This window comes from Phragmites australis, chromosome 20 (genome assembly GCF_958298935.1).
Source record: "Phragmites australis chromosome 20, lpPhrAust1.1, whole genome shotgun sequence".
Lineage (NCBI taxonomy): Eukaryota > Viridiplantae > Streptophyta > Magnoliopsida > Poales > Poaceae > Phragmites > Phragmites australis.
Genome location: NC_084940.1, coordinates 12,703,289 through 12,728,952, shown reverse-complemented (window position 1 = coordinate 12,728,952; position 25,664 = coordinate 12,703,289). Strand labels below are relative to the sequence as shown.

The following is a 25,664-nucleotide window of genomic DNA, read 5'->3' as shown; positions in this document are numbered from 1 at the left end:
CAGCCCTGCTGGATATGCATTTTGATTAGATGATGCAAGCTAGGTGCTCGACGAAAATCCCAAGTGATTCTCAGCTACTTGTGGTTGACGGAAGATCAATTGAGCAGCAGTAGTCAATAACAGCAGTAGTTACAGAATATTATTAAAAAATAGGAGAGAGAATATAAATGATGAAATATAGATGTACTGTTGGAGTGGTGAAGTAATATAAAGGAGAAATCTTTATAGATTGTAATTCATATAATGATATAGATGATATATTATAGATGTTCTGTTGGAGTTACTCTTATATCCTCTCTCTGAATACTACGTTTATAAATAAAACTGTTAAAAAACACTCTAGTGTACGTAAGACTATCCCCAACCATATTCCTTTCATTTCGTTCCCTTCCCGATTCTCTTCCCTGTTCCCATTCCCTTTATTTCCTCTCATCTCCAACAGCTTCCCTTCGAGGGGAATCGCGAAGGGAACGGAGAGAGAATCCCGTCCTGAAAGGAATGACCCTGAGAATCCCGTCGTGAAAAGAACCGTGAAGAAAAACCGTTGGAACGCTGAAGGGAACGAGAATCCCTTCACGACAGGAATCTACCCCGCAAAGGGAAGCTGTTAAGTTCAGTCTAAATATCTAAACTTGGTGGGTGGATACGTACTCTCGAGCATTCATCACCTCAGAAAAAGGTGGCTACTTTTTCATGTAGAATTGGGTACAATTTGAATCGAGTACAAATTTAATGCGCACAAGATTTGCTTGTGAACTAAGCTCTAGAAAGCAAGGGCCAGCAATACTCGGGTTGGGGTGTGACAGCACACAAAAGGATTCACAACTTGAACACAACGAGTTGCTTCAGGGTCCAAACAATGACATGAAATAATTGCATGATCGAGTGCATCAAGATTACCGATTACATGATACTGCCCGCCAGCATCCTTACACGGCGCCAGCGCACAAGTATCGCTTGAACCGAAAAGAACAGATGCAATAAGACCATGGCCGGGGAAAACTGTATAATGGAGTGTGCAGAAGGCAGTAAAAATATACAAATGACGGGCGTATTGTCAAGTCAAAGACACCAAATGGTGGCACGCAAGTACATGACTTATTCACACGATGGGTATATATCTGTTGCAGACTAGAATGAATCAAAGTACACACGCGCACAAGGTCAGCAAAAGAACTGGATTAGGGACCATATAATATAATGAACAAATCGAGCTTTAAGTAATCCACCCTTCCTCCAACCTACCCACGACCCACCCAAAAATCCAGTAACATCTCTCTTGTCATCACAGAATCCGTCGATGATGAGGCGCCTTCGCTGTGGCAACTTTACAATGTGTATTTCCTCAGTCCTTGCAGTGGGGTGTGACAGGCATAGAGAATCCAGAGTGAATTTCATGGTAGTGATGGCAGAAAATGTACAGCCGGTGTGATTTATCCCACGAATCAAATCTTCTTAGGTAGATTATAAGTTTTCTTGAGAAACTTTGTAGCAGTCTCATCATTCCGGTAGCACAGTACTCGCAGGACTGTGTTAGGCTCATTGGGGCTCCAATGCCCCGTTGTTGGGGGCAATGGTAACCTATTCTTGGACGCAGATCGATTTGATTCAACCATCATGCGTTTGAATCGCTCGATGAGGCTTTCAGAGTCTGCTCTAAGGAGGGGCAGGACATTCTTGACCTGGGAGGATGCCTTGTCTACTAATTCCTCTGGCAAACCATCCCCATCTGCTAAATACAGATCTCTGAGGGCCCTGAAGTCATCTTCTATTATCTGAGAGTCTTGGCGGGTAAAGGCACGCAGAGGCCCACCAGCAAGAAGGACCAGCAAGAAACCATCAAAAGTTGCTTTCATCAGTGCGGTTATAGCACGGTTCCGCAGTTTATTGTGCACTGTACCAGATATCGTCTCAAGGATAGAATCAAGCTCTCTCAACAGCACCTCCACCCTATTTGATGCAAGATCACTAACATAAAGGGTGTCCCAGAGAACATGGCCCAAGTCATAGAAAGTCACCTTATATGCGGTCGTCTCACAAATCTGCTGAATGCCTTCTTGGCAGGCTGCCTGACAAAGCTCAAACTTGATGTCCAATCCATCAGTGATATCTGCCTGAGCTGACTCAACATTTCGCAAGCACGTTTTTATCTTCTTCTCTAGGTTCTCGAGCTCACCTCGGATGTACTGAAGCGTATTCAAGCGCACACAAAGTTGAGGAAGGCCCAAGGGATCATTTCCATTTGGTGCTCCATTTTGTGATACACGAACCTGCAGATTCTGTGGCTTCTCCTTTTTCTTGAATAATAACTTGGAGCCAACCTCGCATCGCGTTAACGGAGGTAGTTGGGGCATAAAAGAATTCCGTGTTACTGTTAAGTAATATAAAAGGACAAATGAAACTCATCATCGGAAAAATCAGTTACAAAAAAATTATCTAACCTTTATTTATCTAGTACTTACCACAGCCAGATTTTGCTTTCGAAACGTAAAGCTGTAGGCTTCTATCGAGTCCAGCTGTCAGATCAGGAAGAAGAGCTGGGTGCATTGGTATAGGCAATTCGAAAAATGCATCCAACGTTTCACCAATAACCCGAAGCATCTCCACAGAAGAAGGAGCAAAATTCTCCCTGTTGGCACCTGGATTCCAGGTCTGCACAAAAGATGTTGCCAGGTTTAGTGGAAGAGAAATCATACAAAACTCGTAAAAAAAAGTTTTAAGCTAGGTCTAACAGAACTTCATATAATGAACTGCCTATTAAGCAACTCATTTTATTTTATTCCCATAAGACTGTTCAGAATGACTAGATCTCAAGTTGCTTGAGTCAATATATTTTTCGGTTTGCACATAGGTTGTGTATGGTTTTGAGGTCCCATTTAACCTGAAAAAAATCAGCAAGGGTGTGATAAGGTGTGATGGGATGCTAAATCACACACCGGCGCCTACATCAGATGTTTGTAATCATTGACGAATGATGAATGGATGCATGGACATGTAAGAAAAATAGATTGAACAATGGTTACACATATTATGCATCAAAGATGGTAAATAACATCGATAACTATGATACCAGAGATGATAAAATGGTCACTATAACCAAGTATTGCACATTTGTATCCAGATACAACACATTAACACTGCAGCATGTTTAAACAACATCAGACATATGCAGAAAATAAATTAATTAATCTACAACATCACACAGCATCAGGTAATAAATTAAGATTGTTTCTTTTTATAATGAGAAATTAAGGTCTGACGGTAGAAGGACAAAAATAGCACCTCTTGCTTCAAATTCCGGTCAACCCATCCCTTGAGTCTGTCCACCCTCTCTTTTATCCACACTTTCACCAGATTAGCAATTACATTTTCAGCTTCGTATGGCGGCATCTCTCTGATTAATGACTTGCCTCCATCATCACTATCCACAGAATCTTCTACAGCAATATTCACAAGATCCTTCTCTAATTTGTCTGCAGCTTTAAGCACTTGAACTGTATCTGGGGTCAGCTCTGTAAGCCCAGCTACGAACTGCTTCAGCTCATTTCCATAACAAGAATGAAGGGTTGCAACAGCAACACCCGAAGCAAGGGGATGCCATCTCTTGAGGATTGGACTGTACAATTTTTTCTCCTTTATAGCTAGGTCACCAATGTCCTTTGCAAGGATAGAAAGAACTGGAGTAGGGTTTCTTGATGATCGCTTTGAATCCGCTTCTTCCATTCTCTGCACAGGTCAAAGTAATGTCACATAACAGAAGAATGGGTGCACTCTACCAAAATATCACTTTTGTAAGACTTGGTAGCTCAAACCATGCATCAAACAGAATGTATGAATGTACATATCACTTGAGATTGAGCAAAATAGTTTTCTAGGATTTTTTCCAGGACTCTAGATAGTTTCTAGTTGTTCTTTTACCAAATATAGCATGAGTTGTGTGCAACAAAGCAACAACAACAATCAAAACAAATTGCACCTAGGTATTTTGAGGTACAAAATAGCACTGTTCGTGCATATTGAACAAGAGAAGATTTAGGCTGATATTTTCTATTAACACAACTTACTTGAGCAAAAGCTGTACGGAGTGAAGACCTTATGTAGGTCTCTACCCTGCTGCGAGCTACATCAGTCTCTTCTTTCCTCCTACGACGGTATTCATGGGATATATCTTCAACAAGGACCTTTGCAGCTGATACTCCAATTGACACAATACCTTGCATCGACTCAATATTACTTGTATTGAAGGTTTCGTGGTATGCCAGAAGTCTTTTCTCTGTCCAACCCATTATCGAGCTTAGTGTTGAACTCAATACTTTACAGTAATTTGGATCTTTTGTAGTTTTGGCATCATTAGCAACTTCAGATAACTGATTCTCCACAGCAGAAAGCAGCTCAATATCTACTTGACCAGACATAACAAAATGGTTGAACAATGCCCAGGTAAAGCAAAGATTGTGGAGCATCTCATTAATTCCAAGAATAAGCCAGGTCTTCTTCAAGAGCTCCATCACCTCATCAATCTCATCAACCACAGTGCCATCATCATTATCAAAGCAAGCTTCTACCAACATTTGGTAGAGATGGAGATTCAAGGGGAAACCATCTGCCCAGTGGCATCCATCAGAAGTTCCATCATGAGATCGTCCGGCAAGGGACATAACAGAACTACGTATGACCTGCATTGACTCGGAGTTTTTCCCAGTTTCAAGTGGTCTATCATATGCGCCACGTATAATTTGCCGCAGCCGTTGTGCGGACACGTCTGATTTGTTCAATGGAACGAGTGGGTGAACAAGTAAACCAGCCTCAAGAAGCTTCAAATTCCTGCTCCGCCATGCCTCGTACTCTTGAGGGTCAGGGAAATCTGTTGCCTTGAATTGCTGCAGGAATTCCAAGGGCAAGACAATAGACTCTGCCCGTCTGCCAAGCTGTTTCATGAAAAATGTAAAAAAGTATTAAAAAAAACTGTAATATATACACAACCTTATAAATGAACACAAGTGTACTTCAGGTATAAATGGATTAGTGTAGGCCCATCAAACCGATAATGTGTCAATTATTTCAACTCAAACACTCCATTGGAATTAAAATTTCCTTTAGAAGATTTTGACTAAGCTAGTCTGCATCACTGCATCTTTTTTGAACTGTCCAACATTCATGTTCACTTATCAACCAAGCAAACAATGCCACAGGAGATTTTGGAAGCCATCTGCTAAACCAAGCTTTGAACTGACGCTTAAGTACTAAACATCTACAGTGGTTACTATAGCATGCCCATACAAACTTTGGTGATCACTCTTTAAATCATGAAAACAAATTGGGTCATTAATTAGGCTCTAAACAACATATTGAGTACAGTTCTACTAAGCGATCTACTGAAATTCAAGATGTGGGATGAAACATCAGCTGTGATCAGAACGCATTATCAATAGTCCAACACAACCCAAGCTGTCAACCCAGCAAGCTCAGGATGTGGTTCATGTCAAGAAGCCCACTCATAATAGAATTAGACAAATGTACAAAGTGATTTCGGTTGTGAGTTCTGAGTTGTGACCCTATGGTAACACATGAATTGCAAATTTACCCGTGCAATACAAAACGAACGAGAAGAAAAGAAAACACCATTCCAAATAAATTTGAGTTATGTGCCATCCTAATTCGTCTTACCACTTTGTTACGAGCACCCCAGATCAAGATAAGAATCATGCTACCAAGACGGCTCCTATAAAGTGCACAGAATCAAATTTTATATTATATTTGATCAGCTACAAAACTCTTAATTAGGTATCTGAAAGCAAACACTGCAGCCGACACCTAAATTACAAGATCCACGCTAAAAAGGAGAGAAAATTCATCTCACTCCCCACCCTATAAAAAGGCCGCATATTTGGCAATGGCATTCCAATCCTCAATTAGAAATACCCAACCCAAAAAAAAAGGAATAAGAAAATGGGCGTCTTTATAGCTAAATTTGAATTTCCAGCCGACCCTCCAACAAACTCCCAAGAACACCAAACTACACCATGCTTTCACCATGGCACGCTTAACCCATTCCAGATCTACCACAATCCACCGACACAAGCGTCACCAATCAAACGGGGATCAGCCGAGCAGAACTTCGAGCTGCATTTCACCGGAAATCTCACTAACCAAACGCGAGATCCTACCTGGCTGGCGGCGATGCGGAGGAGCCCCCTGCGGATCCTGGCGTCGGCGGGCTCGGAGACGCACATCTGCACCCTCATGAGCTCCCCGACCGTGGCCGGCCGGCGCGGGGGCGCCGCCTTGCCGCCGCCGCTCCCGGGGCTGCCGACCCCCTTGGAGGAGGCCGAGGAGCGGAGCCCGAGAGCCTTCTTCATCTTGCTGGCGGCAGCGGAGGTGAGGGAGCGCTGGAGCGATGAGGAGGTGGCGGAGGACGTGGACGAGGCTGGGGAGGCCGATGACGCCTGGGGGATGTAGGTGAGGGGCTTGCCTCCGGTGGTGCGGGAGGCCGCGACGAGCACCTCGTAGGCGGCCTCCCGGAGGTCCGCGGCCGAGAGCAGCACCCCGAGGTCCGGGAACGGCAAGGGGAGGGAGGAGGAGGCGGGCGAGGCAGCGGCCGCGGGCGGGAGGAAGCCGTTGGAGGAGGAGGAGGCCAACTCGCGGCGGGACTCGCGGAACAGGCGAGCCATCGCGGCGGCAGCGGCGGTGGCGAGCTCGCGGCTTGCCCCTCTCTCTCCTCGCTCTCGGTCGGTCGCTACTGGGGTAGAGAGAGGAGACGAGGGGAGGAGAGAGAAAGGGAGAGAGAGAGATGGGTGCGTTGCCGCTTTTCGTTGCGGGGATGAGGAGAGAAAGAGGGAGGGAGGGAGATGGGGAGGTGCGCGGTAAAATTGCAAGGAGCACCCTGCGTAGTCTGTGAACCGTGGTTTACAAACGGTTTCTTAATATTTTTTTTCGTTGATTGGTTTGCTATATGACAAAGTCGTAGGCGGCATGAAAAAATATTTAGTGTATTTTTAATGCTCCGCCTAGCACTTTATCATTTAAACTAATAAAATGGCAAACCAATCACTGAAAAAAAATTGTGCACCACAACAAAATAACAACTTGTATGGGTACTAAATATTTTTTCATGCATTAAAAAAATTAAAATTAATTTCTGCACATTCAAACTGCAAAAATATATTTTTGAATTTTTGTTCTGCGAAAATATCAAAATGAAAATGTGAAAATTTATTTTTTCACACTATTTATTTTTTCACACTTTCATTCTGTGAAAATATTTTTTCGCATTTCCATAGTGCCAAAATATTTTTCCTATTTTCGCAGTTTCATTCAGCTAAATTAGGTTTTCGCAATTTCGCAGCGCGAATGTGTATTATTTGTGGAATTTTTTGTTATTTTGGGCATTATTTCTGTAATTCTCAAGGAAAAATATGATTTAAAAAATTCTCAATTAGACTTTTAATTAATGAAGGGATTTCATAAACATCATTGGGTTGCATATAAAACTTATTTCAGCGTAGTATAACACATTAATTAAAAGGGTTTTTAGGTTTTTAATATGAAAGTTAGCATATGGATATAAAGTTTTCTTTTCAACAGGACTTATGACCTATTAAATTTTTAATATACTCCGTTTCTCCTTTCAACTCTTCTGCTTGTTAGTCTCAGAAGCACTTTCATTGTGATTCCTTTTTGTTCAAGTTAGATGGCTTTAACTAAATCGCATCGGTGTGCCACGCTACACCATCTCATTCAGCGCTTGCACTCCATGTTTAGGTGTGCGGCGAAGGCTCTCCAAGCTTGAGGCCAATTAAAATCAAAATGACATATTTCAATTACGAAACAGGTGATTTGGTAGATAGACAACACGGAAGATCATCACCTTCTCTTAAATCTAGAGAGATGGATCCTCCCAAATTGAAGGAAAAAAATCTCGGCTTGCTCTCATTTCAACGGAATTTTGAGCTTTCTGACACGCAAAAATCGCTATTAAGAAAATACTACGAACTATTCAGAGCATACTGTTGAGTTTAGAACTTTGCACGTGGTTCTTACTCCTCCTCAACTCAGGATCTCTTGTACGTGATAAGAGCGGCTGAGAATAGAAAATCTTTATAATTCAGCAAAATATGGGTTAGGCTCGAACATCGGTGCCTACCTCGTTCTTCCAGCAAATGCTAAAGCTCCTTCCCAAATTTAAGAAGAAAAAGGGAAAAATAATGACACACGGCTTTCACATATTGTTCATGGGATCACGAAGTTGGTAAAGCGAATGCTACGAGCAAGCAATGTTCTGGTGTACACTATGACAGTAACCACTGCAAAAAACTTCTCACATCGCCATTACTACTGTATGTGTTAAGGCTAAGCAAAGACTGGGTAAGTCCTAGTTGTCACCCAGTAATTGCATGGACCGGGTCCATCGAAGACGCGGCTGCCCAGGCCAGCTGTCTCGTGCGCCGAGTCCACCAGCCATGTTGATGTGTACCCGGCAGCTCACGTGGAAGATGTTTTTAATAATAGTATTTTAATAAAAAATTGTAAAAAAAATAAAGTTCAAAAATAGATGTCAGTTAGTATTTCAAGTACCGAATAGACCTCTGTCGGTATTCAAAATGTCGACAAGTGGCTAGCTCGACGCCATGAAACCGTTGGCATGCACAGAGACTTGTCAACACTTCGAGTGCCGACAAGTTGCCACATTAGACCTGTCGGCACATGGAGTGCTAACAGATCTCAAGTGCTGATAGGTCCCTTTACTCATATTCACATGTGTGCCACATGAGATATTGGTATTCTGATGTTAAAAAATGACTAGTCGGCATTTATTTTTATAATTTTTCATTTTTAACCTTTATTTTTATAGTTTTTCATTAAAATATTATTATTAAAAAATCGCTAATGTGCTCCCAGTTCAGGAGTTGGAGCATCAAAATTTCAACTCAAGGTTCCAGTTCCAGAAATCTCAAACTGATCGCCAAATCCAGCTCTATTAGCTTTGAATTTGTACGAACAAAAGGATTGGTATGCAGGACAGAAAATTAGGGGAAATTCAGTGATGTCACTTGCGTTTTTTAGTTCTTTTTTCCAACCATCTCAAACACGTCGGGCTTAAGGTGAATTTGGCACAAGTTTGAGATGTCGGATTCTTGTTTGGAGCGGGGGAGCCTAGATGAGCGCTATCAACTCCACAAAAGGGTTCTCACGAGCCGGAGAGGAGCGGAGGCGAAAGCTAATGAGGCATATTTGGTTGAATTGAGGTTTTTTTCTTTTGGCTTTTCTGTTTTTTAGCTTCTAATTGATTGTTTTTGCTATTAGCTTTTGCAATAAATTTTTAACTTTTTAGCACACTAAAAATTAAAAAAATTTATCTCAACTAGCTTCTAACTACTGAGAAATATAAACTAAAAAACCAAACCAAACAGCTAGTGCCTTCTCCCAAAACCCAAAATGCCGCTAGAAGCCTGGCAAAACTACCACACTGGGTTTACCATGGAATAGACTCTGTGGGAATGTAGAGCCAATTTATTCCTACAAAATTCTTATTATGTTCCAAATGAATCCTGAGTGTAAAAAAGGCGGTGGTGAAACCAAATAATACTACCACTACGAGATAATAGTCCAAGTTTCAAAATTAAATGAGTAAATTTCACCTAAGTACAACTATTTTGATCCAATACTTATAAATTTACAACTATTTTGATTTGTATCACAAAATTAAAATCATTTTGACACTAGGTACCAGTAACTGCAACTTTCTCACGGAGCTTTAACTATTTTGACACTAGGTAGCTAAGGTTATAGCTGTACGATACCTAGTGTCAAATTAGTTGTAGTTAGGTGGGTATTAGATCAAAATAATCATAGTTTTGTGAAATTAACTCAAATTAAATATTAGTACTAATTAGAGATAATATTGCGCACACCTCAATCACATGCCCCACCCTGAAAGTCGGGCCAAAAATACATATTTGCCATGTGATTGGCAGCTCCTCCAACAATCAGCACAGCTACCTCCAAAAAAAAAAAAAACAATCAGCACAGCTCATCCATGCCAATCGCCAAACATGCGCCGGAATGCCCAGATGCAGAACGGAAACCGTGAAAAAAAAAAGCTCAGAAATATCTGACAGGTGATTGGAGACCAGTCGCTATCACAGGTCAGTACTAAACACGAGAGACCAGATATTTGATGTGTCTTGTGTTGGGCTGTCAGCCATTAAATAACAGATTAACAACTCCAGGAAACATCCGGCACAGGGATGTGTCGCTAGGCATTTCGCTGATTGTGGGTCCAACGTTCGCAGCCCACGTGTCGGCCAGGGAGTGGCACGTTGGAAGGATTAATTGCTTGGTGCTGACTCTGTTCGCACCTAAGGATGGCAATAGGTTCAAACCTGTTGGGTAATACCTTTTTATATTCATAATTGTCTCAGATAAACGCACCTGCTATAATATTTATATCCACACAAGGCTACAATTTTTATCTGTGCTTGTATGGGCAATGGATACCAACGAGTTACCCATACCCAATAGTCGTACCACCGTAGGGTGGGGGAGGCTGGGTCACCGGGACAGTTAGTGAGATGGTGGCGGTGGCTAGGATCCGGACCAGGAGAGGAGGAGAGCACAGAGCAGGGTGGCTGGCGGTGGTGATTGAGATCAGGTGGAGACTAGGGAGAGGTAGCAGCGGGATGTGTTGTTGTGCAGTTGCTTGGACTTGGAGATGGCCAGATTCAAGAGGATTTGGTGGTGGCGACTGAGACCGTGAGGGGAACGGTGAGCAGAAGGGGAATGACGGGCTGGCGACGACTGGGGTCTAGTGACTCAATGCCGACAGCCACCAAAGGGATCAGGGGAACATCCAAACGGGAGTCGGAAGCGGCTGAGTGGGTAGCGGAGTAGGTCATGGTGATGTAGGTTTCATTTGTGTGGTGGGCCGTTTGGCCTACTGGCTACATGAATGAATCTTACTGTAGGGATCCATGGGTAAATGGGTTCAGGTACTATGAGAATGGATTCGAACCCGCTCCACCTGATAGGTGAGGTTTTTGGCTGTTAACAGACTCATAGGTAAGAGAAATGTTGTAATATCCTGAGTTTAAGCATACTAATTAATTACAAAATGCGCTCAAAATTAAAACTTTTAGGATTAATTAAGCTAGCTAAGGGTTGAAAAAATATGTGTGTGGATGTATATATACCGGTATACATATATGTGTGTGTGTGTGTGTGTGTGTGTGTGTGTGTGTGTGTGTGTGTGTGTGTGTGTGTGTGTGTGTGTGTGTGTGTGCATTCATGTTTATGAGTGGTGCTAAGTTGTATAAGTGGTTCAAGGTGCACTAGAATCAATTTTAAAATAGTCTGTGTATTAAGTAGGTTCATATGCTCTAATTTGAGATTTCTATGGTTCTTTGTGTGGAGATTTGAAATTGAATGTCTCTCAATTTCAAATCTACTTTTAGATTCTATTCAGCTCAAATTTCTTAAATTCAAATCCTCTCCCAAAGATCTTTATCCAAATCCAAATCAAAGTTCAAATATTCTCTATCTTTTCTTTTTCTTTTTCTCTTCCCCTTTTCTTCTTCTCTTTTCTCCCGGGCTGATTTCCTCTCCCCTCTCTCTTTCTCAGCCCAGCAGCTAGCCTTCTCCTTTCTTCTTTCTTCCTCCCGCGCGGCCCAGCCGGTGGCCCGCCCAACCACTTTCTTCCTCTCGCGCGCCGCACCCGGCCCATAGCTGCACCGAGCGGCCCAGCTCGCTTGTTTGCGCCCCGCGTGCCACTCAGCCGTCCTTGAACCACGAGTCGCCCACCCACCCGCGCGCCTTCCTCCCTCTCCTTCGTTCTTCCCTTCCAGCGCAACGACGCCTCCGCCGGCCGTTGTTTCTCCGGGAAACATCCCACGCAAACGCTCGACCAGCCTCTGCTTCCTCGCTCTCTCTCACTTCTCTCTCTTACGCGCTCCCTCTCTCCTCCCATGCTTTGCACGCGCGACTTCGCACCCACACCCATGCTTGGCCGGCGCAAGTAGCCCATACCCCGGAGAATAAGGTGGGTGCCGGCCGCCACCTCGCCCCCGACGTCCCCGTGATGCCAGCACACGCACCACCTCCACGTGCTCCCTCGCCCGTCTATAAATAGCGCAGCCAATCCTTCTCTCGCCCTTCTTCCCCATTTTGCCTCGCTACTGTGCTCCCGTCGTCGCCATTACCACCGCCGCGACCTCACCGTCATCGATCCGCCGACCACGTGCTGCTGAGGAGCTTCAGGACCTTGCCGCCATCCTTGTGCCACCGTCCAATCGCCGAAAGCTCGATGGGAGCCCGCTCGAGCCAGTAGCCGAGTAGTGCCGCCACCGCCCCTTCGACAAATCGCCTGCCGCTGCCCCGCCCGTCGCCGTTCCTACACTCGGTGAGCCTCCCAGTTCCCTCTCGCGTCTGTGTAGGTAGCGTGTAGGTATCCCCGGGGCTCCCTCTTAGCTTATCGCCGCGCGCTGCCATGTAGCTGTCTCCGCCACCGTCGCCATTATTGCCGTTTCTTCTCCATAGTGTGGTCGGTCGTAGCGCTGTGATGCCTAGAGGCACTAGGCCTCCTTCCCTTGTAGGTTGGCACCTCCCAATGAAGGGAAGGTGCTTCCCAATCATTTCACACCTCTATGCTCTCCTCCAGCCGTCGTCTAGCAGTACCTCCGTCGCCGGCCGCCGTTGACGAGCTTCCCTCTGAGTCCGCTGTACCCTGTAGTATCTCAGTGTTCGCTCGTTGTCGTGAGTCTTTAGCCGGAATGCACCACCGGCGAGCACTCTAGCGCGGCTCTGCCGATATTCCTCCCCGTCGGGGCGTTCTTCCCTCTTGGTCGCCCAGTGCATTCGCGCGCCTGCGCGAGCGCGTAACTAGGCCGCTGCCCATGCGCCTGCAGCCCAGCCAAGCCGGCGTGGCTCGGCCTAGCTGAATGGTCCATGACTCGGCCCAGCAGCCGGCTAGCTTGCCAGGCCAGCTTGGTTGCCAAAAGCCGGGAATTCGTGGGCCGGCCCAGCTCCCGTAACCCGCTAAAACACCCAGCCCCAACCCGAGGGGGCCAACATTGTGCAGTTTAAGCCCGGCCCATCTAGACCAGAGCTGGCCCAATCTGGGCCCAGGGGGTACTGTTCATGTGGGTCTCACTCATAAATAGTGTTATTTGGTATTTTTCCGATTTAATTTAGATTAAAACTTACAGGAACCGTAACTTCTCCGTTCTAGCTCCGATTTCGATGATTCTTTCGCCAAAATTCTTCTAAAATCAAGATCTACTCATCTGTCATATTATGGTGTCCATTAGAACTCATTTGGATTTTCATTTAGTGTTAATTAATTTTTCTCTAGTGTAGCTGTTATTGATCATAGTTGCAATTGCAGAGCAACTAGAGTTCTGCGAGTGCTGCGCAGTAAGCATTAGGAGCGAGGAGGACCTCGAGTACAATCAGGACCTCGAAGAAAACTCCAGGGAAGGCAAGTCATATCTCCATGATCATATTGAACCTATATTTTCAAATAATATTCATGATTAACTAAAACTAAATTCATTGTCGCATGTACTATATATTACGACTTTACAAACTACTTGCAATAGTTAATCCTATCAAACACATGCTATGTCTTTAATATTATCATCCAGAATACATATCATCCTAAGATTACCTGTCATTATCTATATTAACGTCGGACGACACCATGATATCTAGCATGTTTAGGATTGAATACGTCTCCTCGGAGATATCGCTTTTAAAACACCTCTCTTTGGAGATAAGATTTACTGTTATCAATGACAACTCATATATCATAAATCCTTGATGGTTGTGAATTTTGTGATGATTGTGAAATCCTTGGTGTCATGTGGGATATGGTTGGCGATGTGTAAAAATGGTGAAAAATGTTTTGGCGCGGGCAGGTAGAGTGGTCCTTCAGGGAGGATGCTCTTAGGGGCTTGAGTTACCTGATGGCATTTATTGCCAATGAAGATGCCTAGCCCGGCTGTTTAAGGACTAAGTTTTGCGCCGTCATGCTTAGCCACCCCCGTACAACCATGCGTCCTGTATGGGCAGGACTTGACTTTTCTTTCACCGAACTGAGTTGGGCATCATACTAGGAGGTTGAGAGCAACGAGCAGCCAATGGTCCATCTGTCCCGTTGTTTGGAGGTTTCAGGGACCCGCTTAGGCTTAAAAAGGGATACTGGCCTTCAGAACATGCAGCTCTGGGACTTGGCGTGTCTCGTGAAAAAGCCCGGTGGAAAAGGTGTTGGGAGAGTCTCGGTATGATTCGCTCATTCGCTAGCTACGATCAGAGGCTGAGCATATCACATGTATAAAGCTGTACAACCTCTGTAGAGTGTAAATCTATTCGAATAGCCGTGTCCACGGTCATGGACATGTGAAGGTATGGTCACGCTTGAATAGACTCCGGGTGCGTATGTCTTGATGAGTGAGTGTGTGGACTAGATGTCCATGTGATGAGGTTCCTGTCTCACTTCGTCAAAAGCTGTGTGGTACTAGAGGTACACTAGATGTGATAAAAAGGACTGTGGAGTGAGGTATAACCCCTCCCAAGAGCGAGAAACCCTAGATATAGCTCGTTGCGGATTTTTGAACTACTTAAAATGTTTTGAAGTCGATCATAGTTGATACAATTAGATATCTGCATAAACTGTTTTACATTTAAATCTAAACCGTAAAGCTTATCCTTGAATAAACCCTTTATGCATTTATCAACACCTTGAAGTAGTGTAGCGCTTGCTGAGTACCTTCCGTACTCACTTTTGCTGTCATTCAGATGAAGAACCTAATGCCGATTTCGCCGAAGGTGAAACCGGGGATGAAGAATAGTCTCTGAAGTCACGTTCGCACCCTCGCTGCTTGTGGCTTGGGCTTTTGCTTCCATGGTGTGTTTTGATGGCCGCTACGCTAAGCTTATAATATTCGGTATAGATTGTAAGACTTTTGTACCCAAAACCTTATTATTTACATACGAAATTTGATTATGATACTACAACTGTTATACTGTACGTATCAACTACGTAATCCAGGAACTGATACAGGAGACACATGAGATCCCGGTAATTAGAGTCTTACAAATGTCTTATACTCGATTTCTAATAAAGTAATTATCCACTAAGTGACAGGTAACGGATACCTATTGCTATCCCTATTCGCACCATGCTGTTGCTAGCAGAGTAGCGCTCACCTTCATTCTTTTTTATTTGTTCTTCTAGAGTTCATGCGGTAAAAAAGTTTGACCACTAACATGTTTGAAATTATCAATGTTGGTGATTAGATTGTTTTTAGAAAAACTTTTGTAAAAATATAATTTTATTAGTATATATTGATATAATGTTATAAAAAGTAATAATTAAAAGGTATTTGAGGACTGTGAAAAGTCAACGGACAAATTAAGAAGAACGGATAGGGTCAGCGAGTTTGCGTTTGTGTTTATCTGAGGAAGGATACAGGCATGGATCATCGCCATCTGGTGTGACACCCAGAACCATATGCAATGCACATTTTTAAGAATACATGATGTTCTTTTAATAAGATTCTTGCAGAAATCGAACCGAAATCCCGTAGAATTCTTGCTGGATTCTTGAATCATCACATTACTATTTGGAGAACACCACAATAATTTGACAGCGCTTGCAACCTCTAGACACAGGTGTAGCCATGACGAATAGCTGAAGCACTAGACCGATCCAACCCGTGCATCATTTCAACATGACACCATCACTCGTCGTGTGATAGGAATGAGAGACAGTAGCAGACCCGGTGCTAGAATGTTAGATAGGTATTTAGATCTTTAAATTTTTATCCTTAAAATACTATTACAATATCCTTTATCACTATTACAGTATCTCTTATTTTTTTACTGTAGCAGCACTGTAGCACTGGATGAAGAATCCATTCGAGCTGGAATTCTAGTGCTACAGTAGACCGCAAAACACTGTAGCACCGGAAAAGGAAGATTTGAGATCTCTCTTGGAGATGCCCTTAATTAGTTTTTTTTTTCTTTTTTAAGATAAATCGTAAACTATATCACATACTAAACTAGACCTTATGTAGACCCACCGTACTACCTTTAGGTCCACCTTCAGGCGAGTATGTCTAGTCCCGTCCTCTTGCCTTGCGTCTCACGAGAGAGAGAGGAGAGAAAAAAAAAATTAATGCCAGAGATACAGACAGAAAATAAGAAAAAAAATCAATGCAGCAGAGACAAAAATGAAAGGTAACAAAAAGAAAGCAGCGCCCACCGTGGGGCTCGAACCCACGACCACAAGGTTAAGAGCCTTGCGCTCTACCGACTGAGCTAGACGGGCTAACTGAATGAACCGCTTCAGCTTCTAGTTTCAAAAGTACAGGATAATTTCCCTGGTTGACACATCCCACACAATTTTTTGGATAAATAGAAAATAAGGCGGAAGCAAAATCAAGGGCCAAGCCATGAATACTGATGAGTGTTCAAGCCATACTGGCCAAGGCAGGAGATATTGACAATTGACACGGTAGCGAAACTCCGACTCCCCTCTTTTGCACCAGAAAATGTTTACAAAATCAGGCCATCATCAACCTGCTAACAGCCATTACAGAAGTTCGGTGCCAAGGAGGGCCAAAACATACGCTTGCTCCCGGGAGTTACTATAGACATAGCTAAGAACGGGACAGAGTTCATTCCCTAACTAGGTTTGACGTTCCAGTTAGTTCGATATAAGCGCATATTGCGCGGGAAGCACATCAGCTACGACAGGAGCCATCAGAAGTACTTTGGTCGCCGGGACAATCTCCTCAGGCTCACCCTCTCCTGCCATCATATATAGAGGGAAATTTCTGAATATCAGTCCATATTAATATTTTTGAAAATGTTATGTACTCCCTCTGGTCACGTTTTAACTAAGATTCGGACAAACTTTTAAAATTTTAACCATCAACGGCTTCCAAAATATTTATTTTGGAAACATAAAAATCATACGTGCAGATTTGTCTTGAGAAATACTTTTATAATATTATATTTTTATTAGATATTATAACTATATTCTAATAGAAAATAGTGGTTAAAGTTACACCGTGAAAAATAAAAAACGTCATATATTTTTGACCAGAGGGAGTAACTTAGTTATGACTAGGGAAAAAGGAATTCAAAAGGTAATAAAGATCAATAGAAGCACTCTGTGTCCATGTAAGTATGTATGATTATATGGTAAAAAAATTGGCTGGAACTATATAAGGTTCAGTCTAAGACATTCTGAAAAACGTATGGAGCAAGATTAGTTGAAAATACCTGACTTCCATCATGATCATATTCGACAAGGAAGACGCATCTGCATCCCCTTATATCATGCTGTTTCCGCTGGATTTCAAGAACATGCGCATCGAAATGCAATGCTTCTTCGTTTCCTTCCTGGTGTTCAAATTACAATAAGAAAAGAAAGAGGTTAAGACGGCAGGGAAAAAAGAAGAGAATTTCCTTGAGAGTAGCAAGGTGCAACAGCATAGCACATAATCTAATGGTACCACTGGACTAGGTTTTAAGCTGCTGCTACAAGAGAGAAGTTGTTGCCCACTTACCCTGAAGCAGAGGACAAGATCTCCTTCAACAATGTTTCTGCACTGCGAGAACTCCAGCGGAATGGAGCGTTGGCGGATAGCCTTCTTGACATTCACCCACTCATCCTCGTCAGCCCCAAACCCCTCGAACCTCACCCGGACTTCCTACAAACAACAATATAGAAATACTAAGTTACAAAAAGATTAAATAGAACTTGAACAAACAGTGATGAAAACAGAAATATAAAAAGCAGCATCCTTCATAATTTTTTATTCATTCAAGATAATGTTATTAGAGAGAAAACTGCCTATACAAACATTCCAAAAACTCAAAGCAGCCTGCATATTCTTTGATGATGAAATGACAAAAAGGAAGTAATGGATAATTCGCTAATCAGCTATAAAAAAATTATGGGTAGAAAGGATAAAATATGCATATATAATAAGAGATAAATTATTCTTACAACTTCACCCGCCTTATTCCTCCTGTGTGCCAAGAAAATAGCAATGTCGTACCTGCATAGCACAAAAGACCATGTGATGACGCTGAAATCGGCTGCCAAACAATTGAATGCCCAACCCAACGGGCTACCTACGGGGTGGCGTATATGATTAAAATGCCTGCTCCCATGGTACGGTGCTACTGATATATGGCTTGTGGGGAGATCAGGGTAAAGATAGAATAGATGGAGGCATCCTCGCCCTCTCAGATCGGCTGGGCTTGTTCCAGCTGAGCTGGAGGCTCTGAACAGCCAATTAGATGAAATTTTGGGGTTTAATTCTTCCTTGATTCTGTAGAGTAAATGAGATCTCCTATCTCTAGAGCCTCCCTAACACACAATTCTAAGATAAGGAAAGCAATAACAGAATAATATCTTGCCTAACACAGGGAGCAAATTAACAAGGGAAGTAAGAAACTAAATCTCTTATTTCCTAAATTAATGATCTCTTGGCCTAGCTGGCCACAGGAGGAGTTGTGGGCGCAGCATCGCCGCTGCTGCCTCCCTGAGTCTTCCTCTTACGCAAGTAGGTCTTGCTTACAAACGTGCCGACAACAGTTACCAACAATATGCAAGCACAAGATCCCAATGTGCCAGCTTGCAAGGTTAAAACATCTAATTCCACCACTGCCGACATCTAGGATCGCCACCAGAGTTTAACACAACACTAGCATTATCAGGAAAGTCCAACTAAACTATATGGATTGAAGTCAATGCAGCCAGTGCAGCACTCAATTATATTGTTTATCATTGTATTCACCAGCATGATCAGGCTGAACAGAAATCAGCAAATCTCCAAGTACTCCTGACACAAGAAACAAGCATATAACAGAGGCCAACCGAATGGGGCAAAGGAAACAGGAATTGCATGATTGCAATTAAATGGGAGAAATGGGCATAGTTGCAAGTGAAAGGATCTCTACCATGCAGAATCCTTTGTTGACTTAGCCTCAAACTCCAACTTTTCAAGTTCAGGAACCTTATCTCCAGTTTCTGAAAAGAAGACAGTACATAAGAAACTTAGTAACGGTACATCAACGAAGCACCAACCATGAAGTTTCAACAGATTAATTTTTTAAGCTACCTATTGGAGAATCAGGAGAAACCTCATCCTTGTTGTTTGAAATACTCGTATCAAGAGCTACAAGTTTTTCTTCAGAAGCTGCAGCCTTTTTCTCAGAAACTGACACATTTACTTCTGAGGCTAAATCTTTTTCTTCAGAAGCAGCAGGCAAGCAAGTAGGTTTAATGCTTGATGCTGGGAACTTACTAAGGAACCATTCTTGAACCTGTTAAAAGAGATGTCATGCTAGTGCAGTCAGTAAAACATGGGACATATCAAGATATTATCACCTGTGTATCCTGTAGTGCTCTACTTCCAACTCGACCTGCAGAGCAACTACACACAAGAGCATAAAATGTAATCAAATATCAGAAGCATCACTCTGAAAATATTACCTGTAAATAATGATTCAAAAATTAAAAGGGAAGGGTTTCGGTTTCAAGTAAAAATGCATAAGAAACTCATGGTTAAAGGGGAACAATTGAAGATAATAAAATCCTTCTATATACTTCATGTGGAAATTATGATCAAAATCTTTACTCTTTAGGTTATATAATAAATAATAAAAGGCAGTTAGAACACAGAACACCCTACAGGATACAACAATGTGGGACTTACTTAAATTCTTCTGCAAGCTTCTTGCAGAATTTGTCATCTAAGACTTGCTCTTTTCTGTCTGCAGCCAACTTCTCCATCCTTGCAATCTGCACCAGGAAGTACTTTTAAGTTATCATGGAAGATGCAAAGAAGTACAACCAATTAGCATGAACTAGAATGGTATAAACACTATGACAAATTTAAATACAACAACAAATAAATGCATATTAATATAGTGTACTGATGGATGTTGAGAGATCCACAATTCCATGTTGAACTGCGGAAGTAGGTGAACCTAAATGGGTAGGCATTTTAATGTTTGATCCCGCATTGTGTCAAATGATTTCCAAACCTAACAGTCTTTAACACATGGTACTCTACATCACATGGCACAATAAGCCTACAATGCGCCAGCACTCTGTCAGTCTGTCATTTTTCCACAAGTTGGATATCAAATGACAACTACTGTTCAATAAGGTTGGAATCATTAGGACAACAGCAATGCCCTGGCTACAACAATCTGATATTACAATAGGACTGAATTGCCACACCCCGTTATCAATTATGCCAACAACCAACACTAGGGCTCACATTTCGGTAATTTTTGGCACCAGCACGACTGATTTTGTAAGTAATAATTGAATGTTGACTGCAATATTGAAACAATTCCATTCCCCCTGCTACATTGATTGATTACCTTAACCAAACCCTAGCATATCTATTTCACCAACGATGACAAATTTCGACCAGCACAGCCTATTGCAACTAGAACAAAACGATTCACAATGACAGCAAGAACCAAAACTTGCATGCATAAGGAAACATCAAGGACGCATATAATCATCACAATGCCCGCTCACGAAACCCCAAAAAGCGCGATCGGGAACAAAGAAAGGGACAAACAGCAGAAAAATTCCAATAAAATATCTCGTTTGCGGACAATGAACTTCCGCTTCCCAGGAATCCGGCCAATGGAACCGAAAAGGAGGGCCAAGAACACCCCCAAGAAAAACCCGCACAAAACCCTCCAAGAAACATGGCAACAACTCAGTGGAGCATCACATGAGAAACCAAACCAATCTTTCGAGCAAGAAGCCCCAAACCCTTTTCCGGTTCAATGGTGAAAAGACTCTGCTTCCCCAACGCCGAGGATTCAACCGACACGGCCCGGAAACACGCACTAAAGAACCGTCGGAGAGGGGGAGAATGACTGAGCGGCGCGCGGGGTCCGCACCTCGGAGGGCGCGAAACGTGCGGCGGACCGCAGGTCCATGGCTCGCCGGCGGCGAGGTCGAGGCCGCCGCGGCGCGAGGAACAGAAGAGGGAGGCTAGACAATAGGAGAGGGGCGGCGTCGGAGCGACTGACTCCTCCCCACTCCCCAGGCGAGGAGGCTTCCCCACCAAAACGCAGTGCGGGTACAGGGGGGCACAGGTAACAAAAGAAATCGACTCGGGCAAGAGTAGCATAGAAGCGGGAGGAAGTGTTGTGTGGGCCCACCGAACAATGCTGGGGTTGCAGTGACCTGGTGTGGGTTGTTGAGAAACCACTCAAAAGAACAATCGGAAAAAAATATAATATAAAAAAAAACTACCTATTATTTATTCATCTATATCTATAATGAGGAATTTTATTCTATATATAATGCTAAAAACTTCTAAAAGATATAATCAAATTTTTCAAAAGATTGAGATGGACCCACATTCAATTGTGAAACTTCAGGTTTCCTAACTCTCTCCCTTACACACTTCTCGTGGAATGCATATGTTTCATCAAAACTCTCAAAAACCCAGTGAAATTTTTTGAGAAAGAGTATATAGCTTGCGATATAGTCACACGAATTACCTCGTTAAAAATCTTAAAATGAGAAACTTCAGGAAAACTCATTTAAGGAAAAAGGAGTACAATTCACCTAAAATGCTTCATATAATCTTCATGATTAACTTTAGATACTTAATCTTTTTAACTAAGATTTAATTCTTTATATCGGTATTATGTGAAAATCCTGTCTCTGAAATATGCAACTCTCTAAGCCTCATCATCACAATACCATGAATACATCTTTCAAAACGAGATGTAAGGAGAGACTTAGTGAATAAATCTGCAAGATTTTCATATGATTTGGTATACATTACCTTTATTTCATTCATTTTATGCAATTCATGAGCATAAAGAACTTAGGGGTGATATGCTTCGTTCAGTTGCTTTTCACATATCCCGATTGTACTTCTGCAACACATGCACCATTATCTTCATGGATAATAGTGGGGGTGTTAGTGGTGTTTAAACCACATGACTATTAGATATGATTGATCACTTTTCTAATCTATACATATTCACGTGCGGTTTTATATAAAACTATTATTTTCGAGTGGTTTGTCGAAGTAGATACAAGACTTTGCTTTGACGATTTTCAGGAAATTGCAATTCCATCACATAGGAAAACATAGGCAGTTTATGATTTCGCTGTATGCGGGTCTGATAGATATCCAACATCTGCGTATCCAACCAGACTTAAGTCTTGATTCTTTCCGTAGAACTTACCCATATCTTTGCTACTTTGCAAGTAATGTAGAATATCATTCACGTCCATTATATGCCTTCTAGTGGGCTTTGCACTGTATTGGGAATTCTGGTCCCTATACTTTCTCCCCCTCTTCTCTAAGTCTATAGAGATCTTGATCTTCTTGCAATGATTTTTCGACCATAGAGGTTTTAGTGGGAAATGATTTTTTAAAACCAATCCGCTTTAACATCTTATGAGTGTAGTTTGATTGATGTACTAAAATTCCATCTGTCACATGCTCTAGGTACATGACTAATTTTTTTCAATTCAAATTCATACTTCAAGTACAAGCTTGCTTCTTCTATTTTTTATTTCATACCGATGATATTTAGATCATCTACATATGCAAAAATCCATTCTAGGATCTGACTGTTTCAAACCATATAACGATTTCTTCTATTGTACACTATAAAGGTGTCTATTTATTCTATCATGATTCGGCGGTATTCCTTCAGGTACCTTTATATAAATATCCAAATCTAGGCTCCCATAAAGATATGCAGCCACAATATCCATCAATTTCATTTTTGACAATAGGTTGATTGCCATTAAGATTAAATATTTAAAGGTAATATCACCTATCACTGGGGAATAGATTTCTTCATAATCAACGTCTGGTCGTTGAGTGAAACCTTGTGCTATTAGTCGTGCTTTGTACCTCACAATTTTATTTCTTTCATTCCTCTTACAAACAAAAACCTACTTATATCCTACTAGTTTGATATGGGGAGATGTACGGCATACTAGTCCAAAACCTCTCTTTTGTTCAGGGATAATAGTTCAACTGTTATTGCCTTTTGTCAGTCTTCCTAATCTAACCTCATTCTACATTCAGTGAGCGATGTAGGCATATGGTCATGATCTATAACTGTGGCAATTCTATTTGCGAAGTGTATATCTGTGGTTGCTCTGTTCTAGGATTCTCCTAAATTCACATATTTCATTGCTATTTCATCATGGGTTGCACTTTTAGGTGTTTCTTCATCTTACTCTTCATAATTTCTTTTAGATGCACTTCCATGTGCTTCTTCATTATTTCTTACTATTGGAGCAAGGTCCTTTAGTTTACTAGCGTCAATTTCTATTTAAGCGCGCATATTTTTGCTGGTCTCTTCCTATGTGAAAAGATTCAAATCCGGTATGCCTACTTCCTGAGGTTCCATACCATCGCCAGGTCTCAATAGGCTCCCTTTCTTTTTCCTTTGTGACATTTTTACGATCGGCTGTGGTAAGCTCTCATTTCCCACTTTCGTCAAATGTCTCCGACTATTTGGGACTTGAGGAACCAAATATCTTGTCCTTTATTTATTTTTCAAAGCTCCTAGCACAAGATGAGGGGTACCTTCCTTTGGTACTTCCACCCTCTCCGATGCATTGCGTGCAAGCACATGCAACTTAGTCACGCTCTTCAAATTACAAAAATGATCCGGCAGATCATTTATTAATTTCTACAAAATGATAATTTTCTATACTTCTTCATTTACTTCACTAGTGCGAGGATCATGTGCCGTAATTCCTTCAGTCTGCTAAATAATTTCCTGTTATTCTTCATCTAAGGGTATATTTCCTCCCTCTAATGACGAAAAATTATTTTCATCAAATATGCAGTCAGCGAAGCGAACCGTATGCAAGGTCCCATAGCAGTTTGCTATGGCAGTGATATTGGCACATAAACCATACATCCGGGTTTGCATAAATGGGAAAATTTCGAAGTTACCTCTTGCACTAGTTGCATAGTTGAATGGATGTTATAGGAGGATGGTCTATAATAAATGAGAGCTACCGCATGTAAGATCGCATGTCCCTAACATGTAGCAGGCAAATTATAGGGTTGCAACAAAGGTCTAGCAATGAATTTTATTGCTTCTATCAGTGCTTCAGCTAGTCCATTCTTAGTGTGGATATACGGTACAGAATGTTCAACTTTAATTTCCATACCAGTGCAATAATCATCAAACACTTTAGAAGTAAATTCTCTAGCGTTATCCATTCTAATGGATTTCACTCGATGGTCAGGAAAAGTATTCCAAATTTGTATGATATGCGAGATCAACTTTGCAAAGGCGTGATTCAGGTAGGTAATAGACATACATGCGACCACTTCGAGGATGCGTCTATCAATACCATAAAGTACCGAAATGAGCCAGGGAGCGACTGAATAGGACCACAAATATCCCCCTGGATTCGGTCCAGAATTGCAGGGATTCCATCTTATACCTTCATGATAGACAATCTTCTTATTGATTTCTCGGTAGCACATGTAGGGCATACAAAATCTTCATGATTCGGGAAATTCTTTATATTTATACAATGATCTTGTTTCTCATCATTCTAAGACCAGAGAGACCTATTCTATCATGCCGTAGGAAGAAAAATTTTGCAATATGAGTGAACACTTCAGGTGCTTTAATGCGAGTGTAATACAAGCCACTGCTTATGGAGGGAAGTTTTCCTAATATTCTCATTTTACTGTCATGCTTAGTGATGAGTAGTTGCTCCATACCATCTTCTTCACCAGTTTCTACATAAAAACTATTAGCGTGAATATCTTAAGAGGTTCCTTATAGATTCAGGATACAACAATGCTTCTTCGATGTGCAAAATAGTTCCTATATGTAGTATGACTATAGCTCTTCCTGAACCTACTACGCAATTATCACTACTAGTGACAGTCATCACTTTTCCAGAGTTATTTCCGATAGATTGAAAATACACCTTTTCTTTTAAGACAATATTTGTGGTTCCATTATCCACAATACACACTTCCTCCATACGGGCGCCATAATTATTCTGTTAAATACCAAAAAATATTGTTTGTTGCTAAGCTTGCTCTTCTAGGGCTTTCATTCATTCATTCAATCCTTCTAAATCCAGCAAGTAGATAAATTATAACATCCTGAATTTTAACATGTAAATTTATTATAAATATCACTACAAATTAAAAATTTTCTAATTATTTAAACCAATATAAAACCAAGCAGTATATATTTGAAGTATATATGCTCGTATATATATATATTCAAATATATTATTTGGGCTAAGTATTCCAAATAGCACCTAGACAATTTCTGTATTAGTCTCTGCCTTAAATTGGTTCATATGCTTTGGTTTGAGATCTTTATGGTTCTTTGTGTGGAGATTTGAATTTGAATGTCTCTCAAATTCAAATCTACTCTTAGATTCTATTCGGCTCAAATCCAATTCAAATTCAAATTCCTTGATTCAAATAATCTTAGGAGGTTCAAGATTCAAGTTCAAATCATAATTCAAATATATTTATTTGAAATGATCCAAATCCAAAGTCAAATTCAAATTCAAATCTCTCATTTGAATTTAATTCCAAAACCAAATTCCTTTTCTTTTTTCTTTTCTTCTCCGGGCCGAATCTTCT

The 25,664-nt window shown here is 41.7% G+C and overlaps 2 protein-coding genes and 1 non-coding gene across 4 annotated transcripts; all 3 read right to left on the bottom strand.

Annotated features, from left to right (window-relative positions):
* Nucleotides 1-1,007: 1,007 nt before the first annotated feature.
* Nucleotides 1,008-6,865, bottom strand: LOC133902496 (protein unc-13 homolog). Its single transcript, XM_062344105.1, has 5 exons — nt 6,168-6,865; nt 4,065-4,928; nt 3,283-3,726; nt 2,463-2,652; nt 1,008-2,371 (listed from the first exon to the last, which is right to left on the bottom strand). Exons 1-5 carry the CDS (start codon nt 6,669-6,671, stop codon nt 1,446-1,448), a joined length of 2,928 nt encoding a protein of 975 aa, XP_062200089.1. The 5' UTR covers nt 6,672-6,865; the 3' UTR covers nt 1,008-1,445.
* Nucleotides 6,866-16,251: 9,386 nt separating this feature from the next.
* TRNAK-CUU (transfer RNA lysine (anticodon CUU)) lies at nt 16,252-16,324 on the bottom strand. Its single transcript has one exon. It is a non-coding gene; the product is annotated as a tRNA-Lys (tRNA).
* A 168-nt stretch (nt 16,325-16,492) lies between these two features.
* LOC133901909 (protein SAWADEE HOMEODOMAIN HOMOLOG 2-like) lies at nt 16,493-21,101 on the bottom strand. Of its 2 annotated transcripts, none has more exons than XM_062343444.1 (9): nt 20,944-21,083; nt 19,731-19,816; nt 19,403-19,448; nt 19,134-19,318; nt 18,973-19,042; nt 18,014-18,065; nt 17,571-17,714; nt 17,284-17,403; nt 16,493-16,806 (listed from the first exon to the last, which is right to left on the bottom strand). In XM_062343444.1, the coding sequence occupies exons 2-9, from the start codon at nt 19,765-19,767 to the stop codon at nt 16,759-16,761; spliced, it is 702 nt and encodes a 233-aa protein (XP_062199428.1). In that variant the 5' UTR covers nt 19,768-19,816; nt 20,944-21,083; the 3' UTR covers nt 16,493-16,758. The 2 variants fall into 2 exon arrangements, with proteins under 2 accessions (XP_062199428.1, XP_062199427.1); XM_062343443.1 differs by having other exon boundaries at nt 16,494-16,806; nt 19,134-19,338; nt 20,944-21,101.
* Between the last annotated feature and the right edge of the window lie 4,563 nt (nt 21,102-25,664).

Coding starts and splice junctions, on each gene's coding strand:
- LOC133901909 (XM_062343443.1), bottom strand. CDS start 20,982: ATGGACCTGCGGTCCGCCGCACGTTTCGCGCCCTCCGAG. Junction 19,449..19,730: donor AAGCTTGCAGAAGAATTTAA/GTAAGTCCCACA, acceptor TCTTGTGTGTAG/TTGCTCTGCAGGTCGAGTTG. Junction 16,807..17,283: donor ATGATCATGATGGAAGTCAG/GTATTTTCAACT, acceptor ATATGATGGCAG/GAGAGGGTGAGCCTGAGGAG.
- LOC133902496 (XM_062344105.1), bottom strand. CDS start 6,671: ATGGCTCGCCTGTTCCGCGAGTCCCGCCGCGAGTTGGCCTCCTCCTCC. Junction 3,727..4,064: donor TCCGTACAGCTTTTGCTCAA/GTAAGTTGTGTT, acceptor TGACCTGTGCAG/AGAATGGAAGAAGCGGATTC. Junction 2,372..2,462: donor GAAAGCAAAATCTGGCTGTG/GTAAGTACTAGA, acceptor ATTACTTAACAG/TAACACGGAATTCTTTTATG.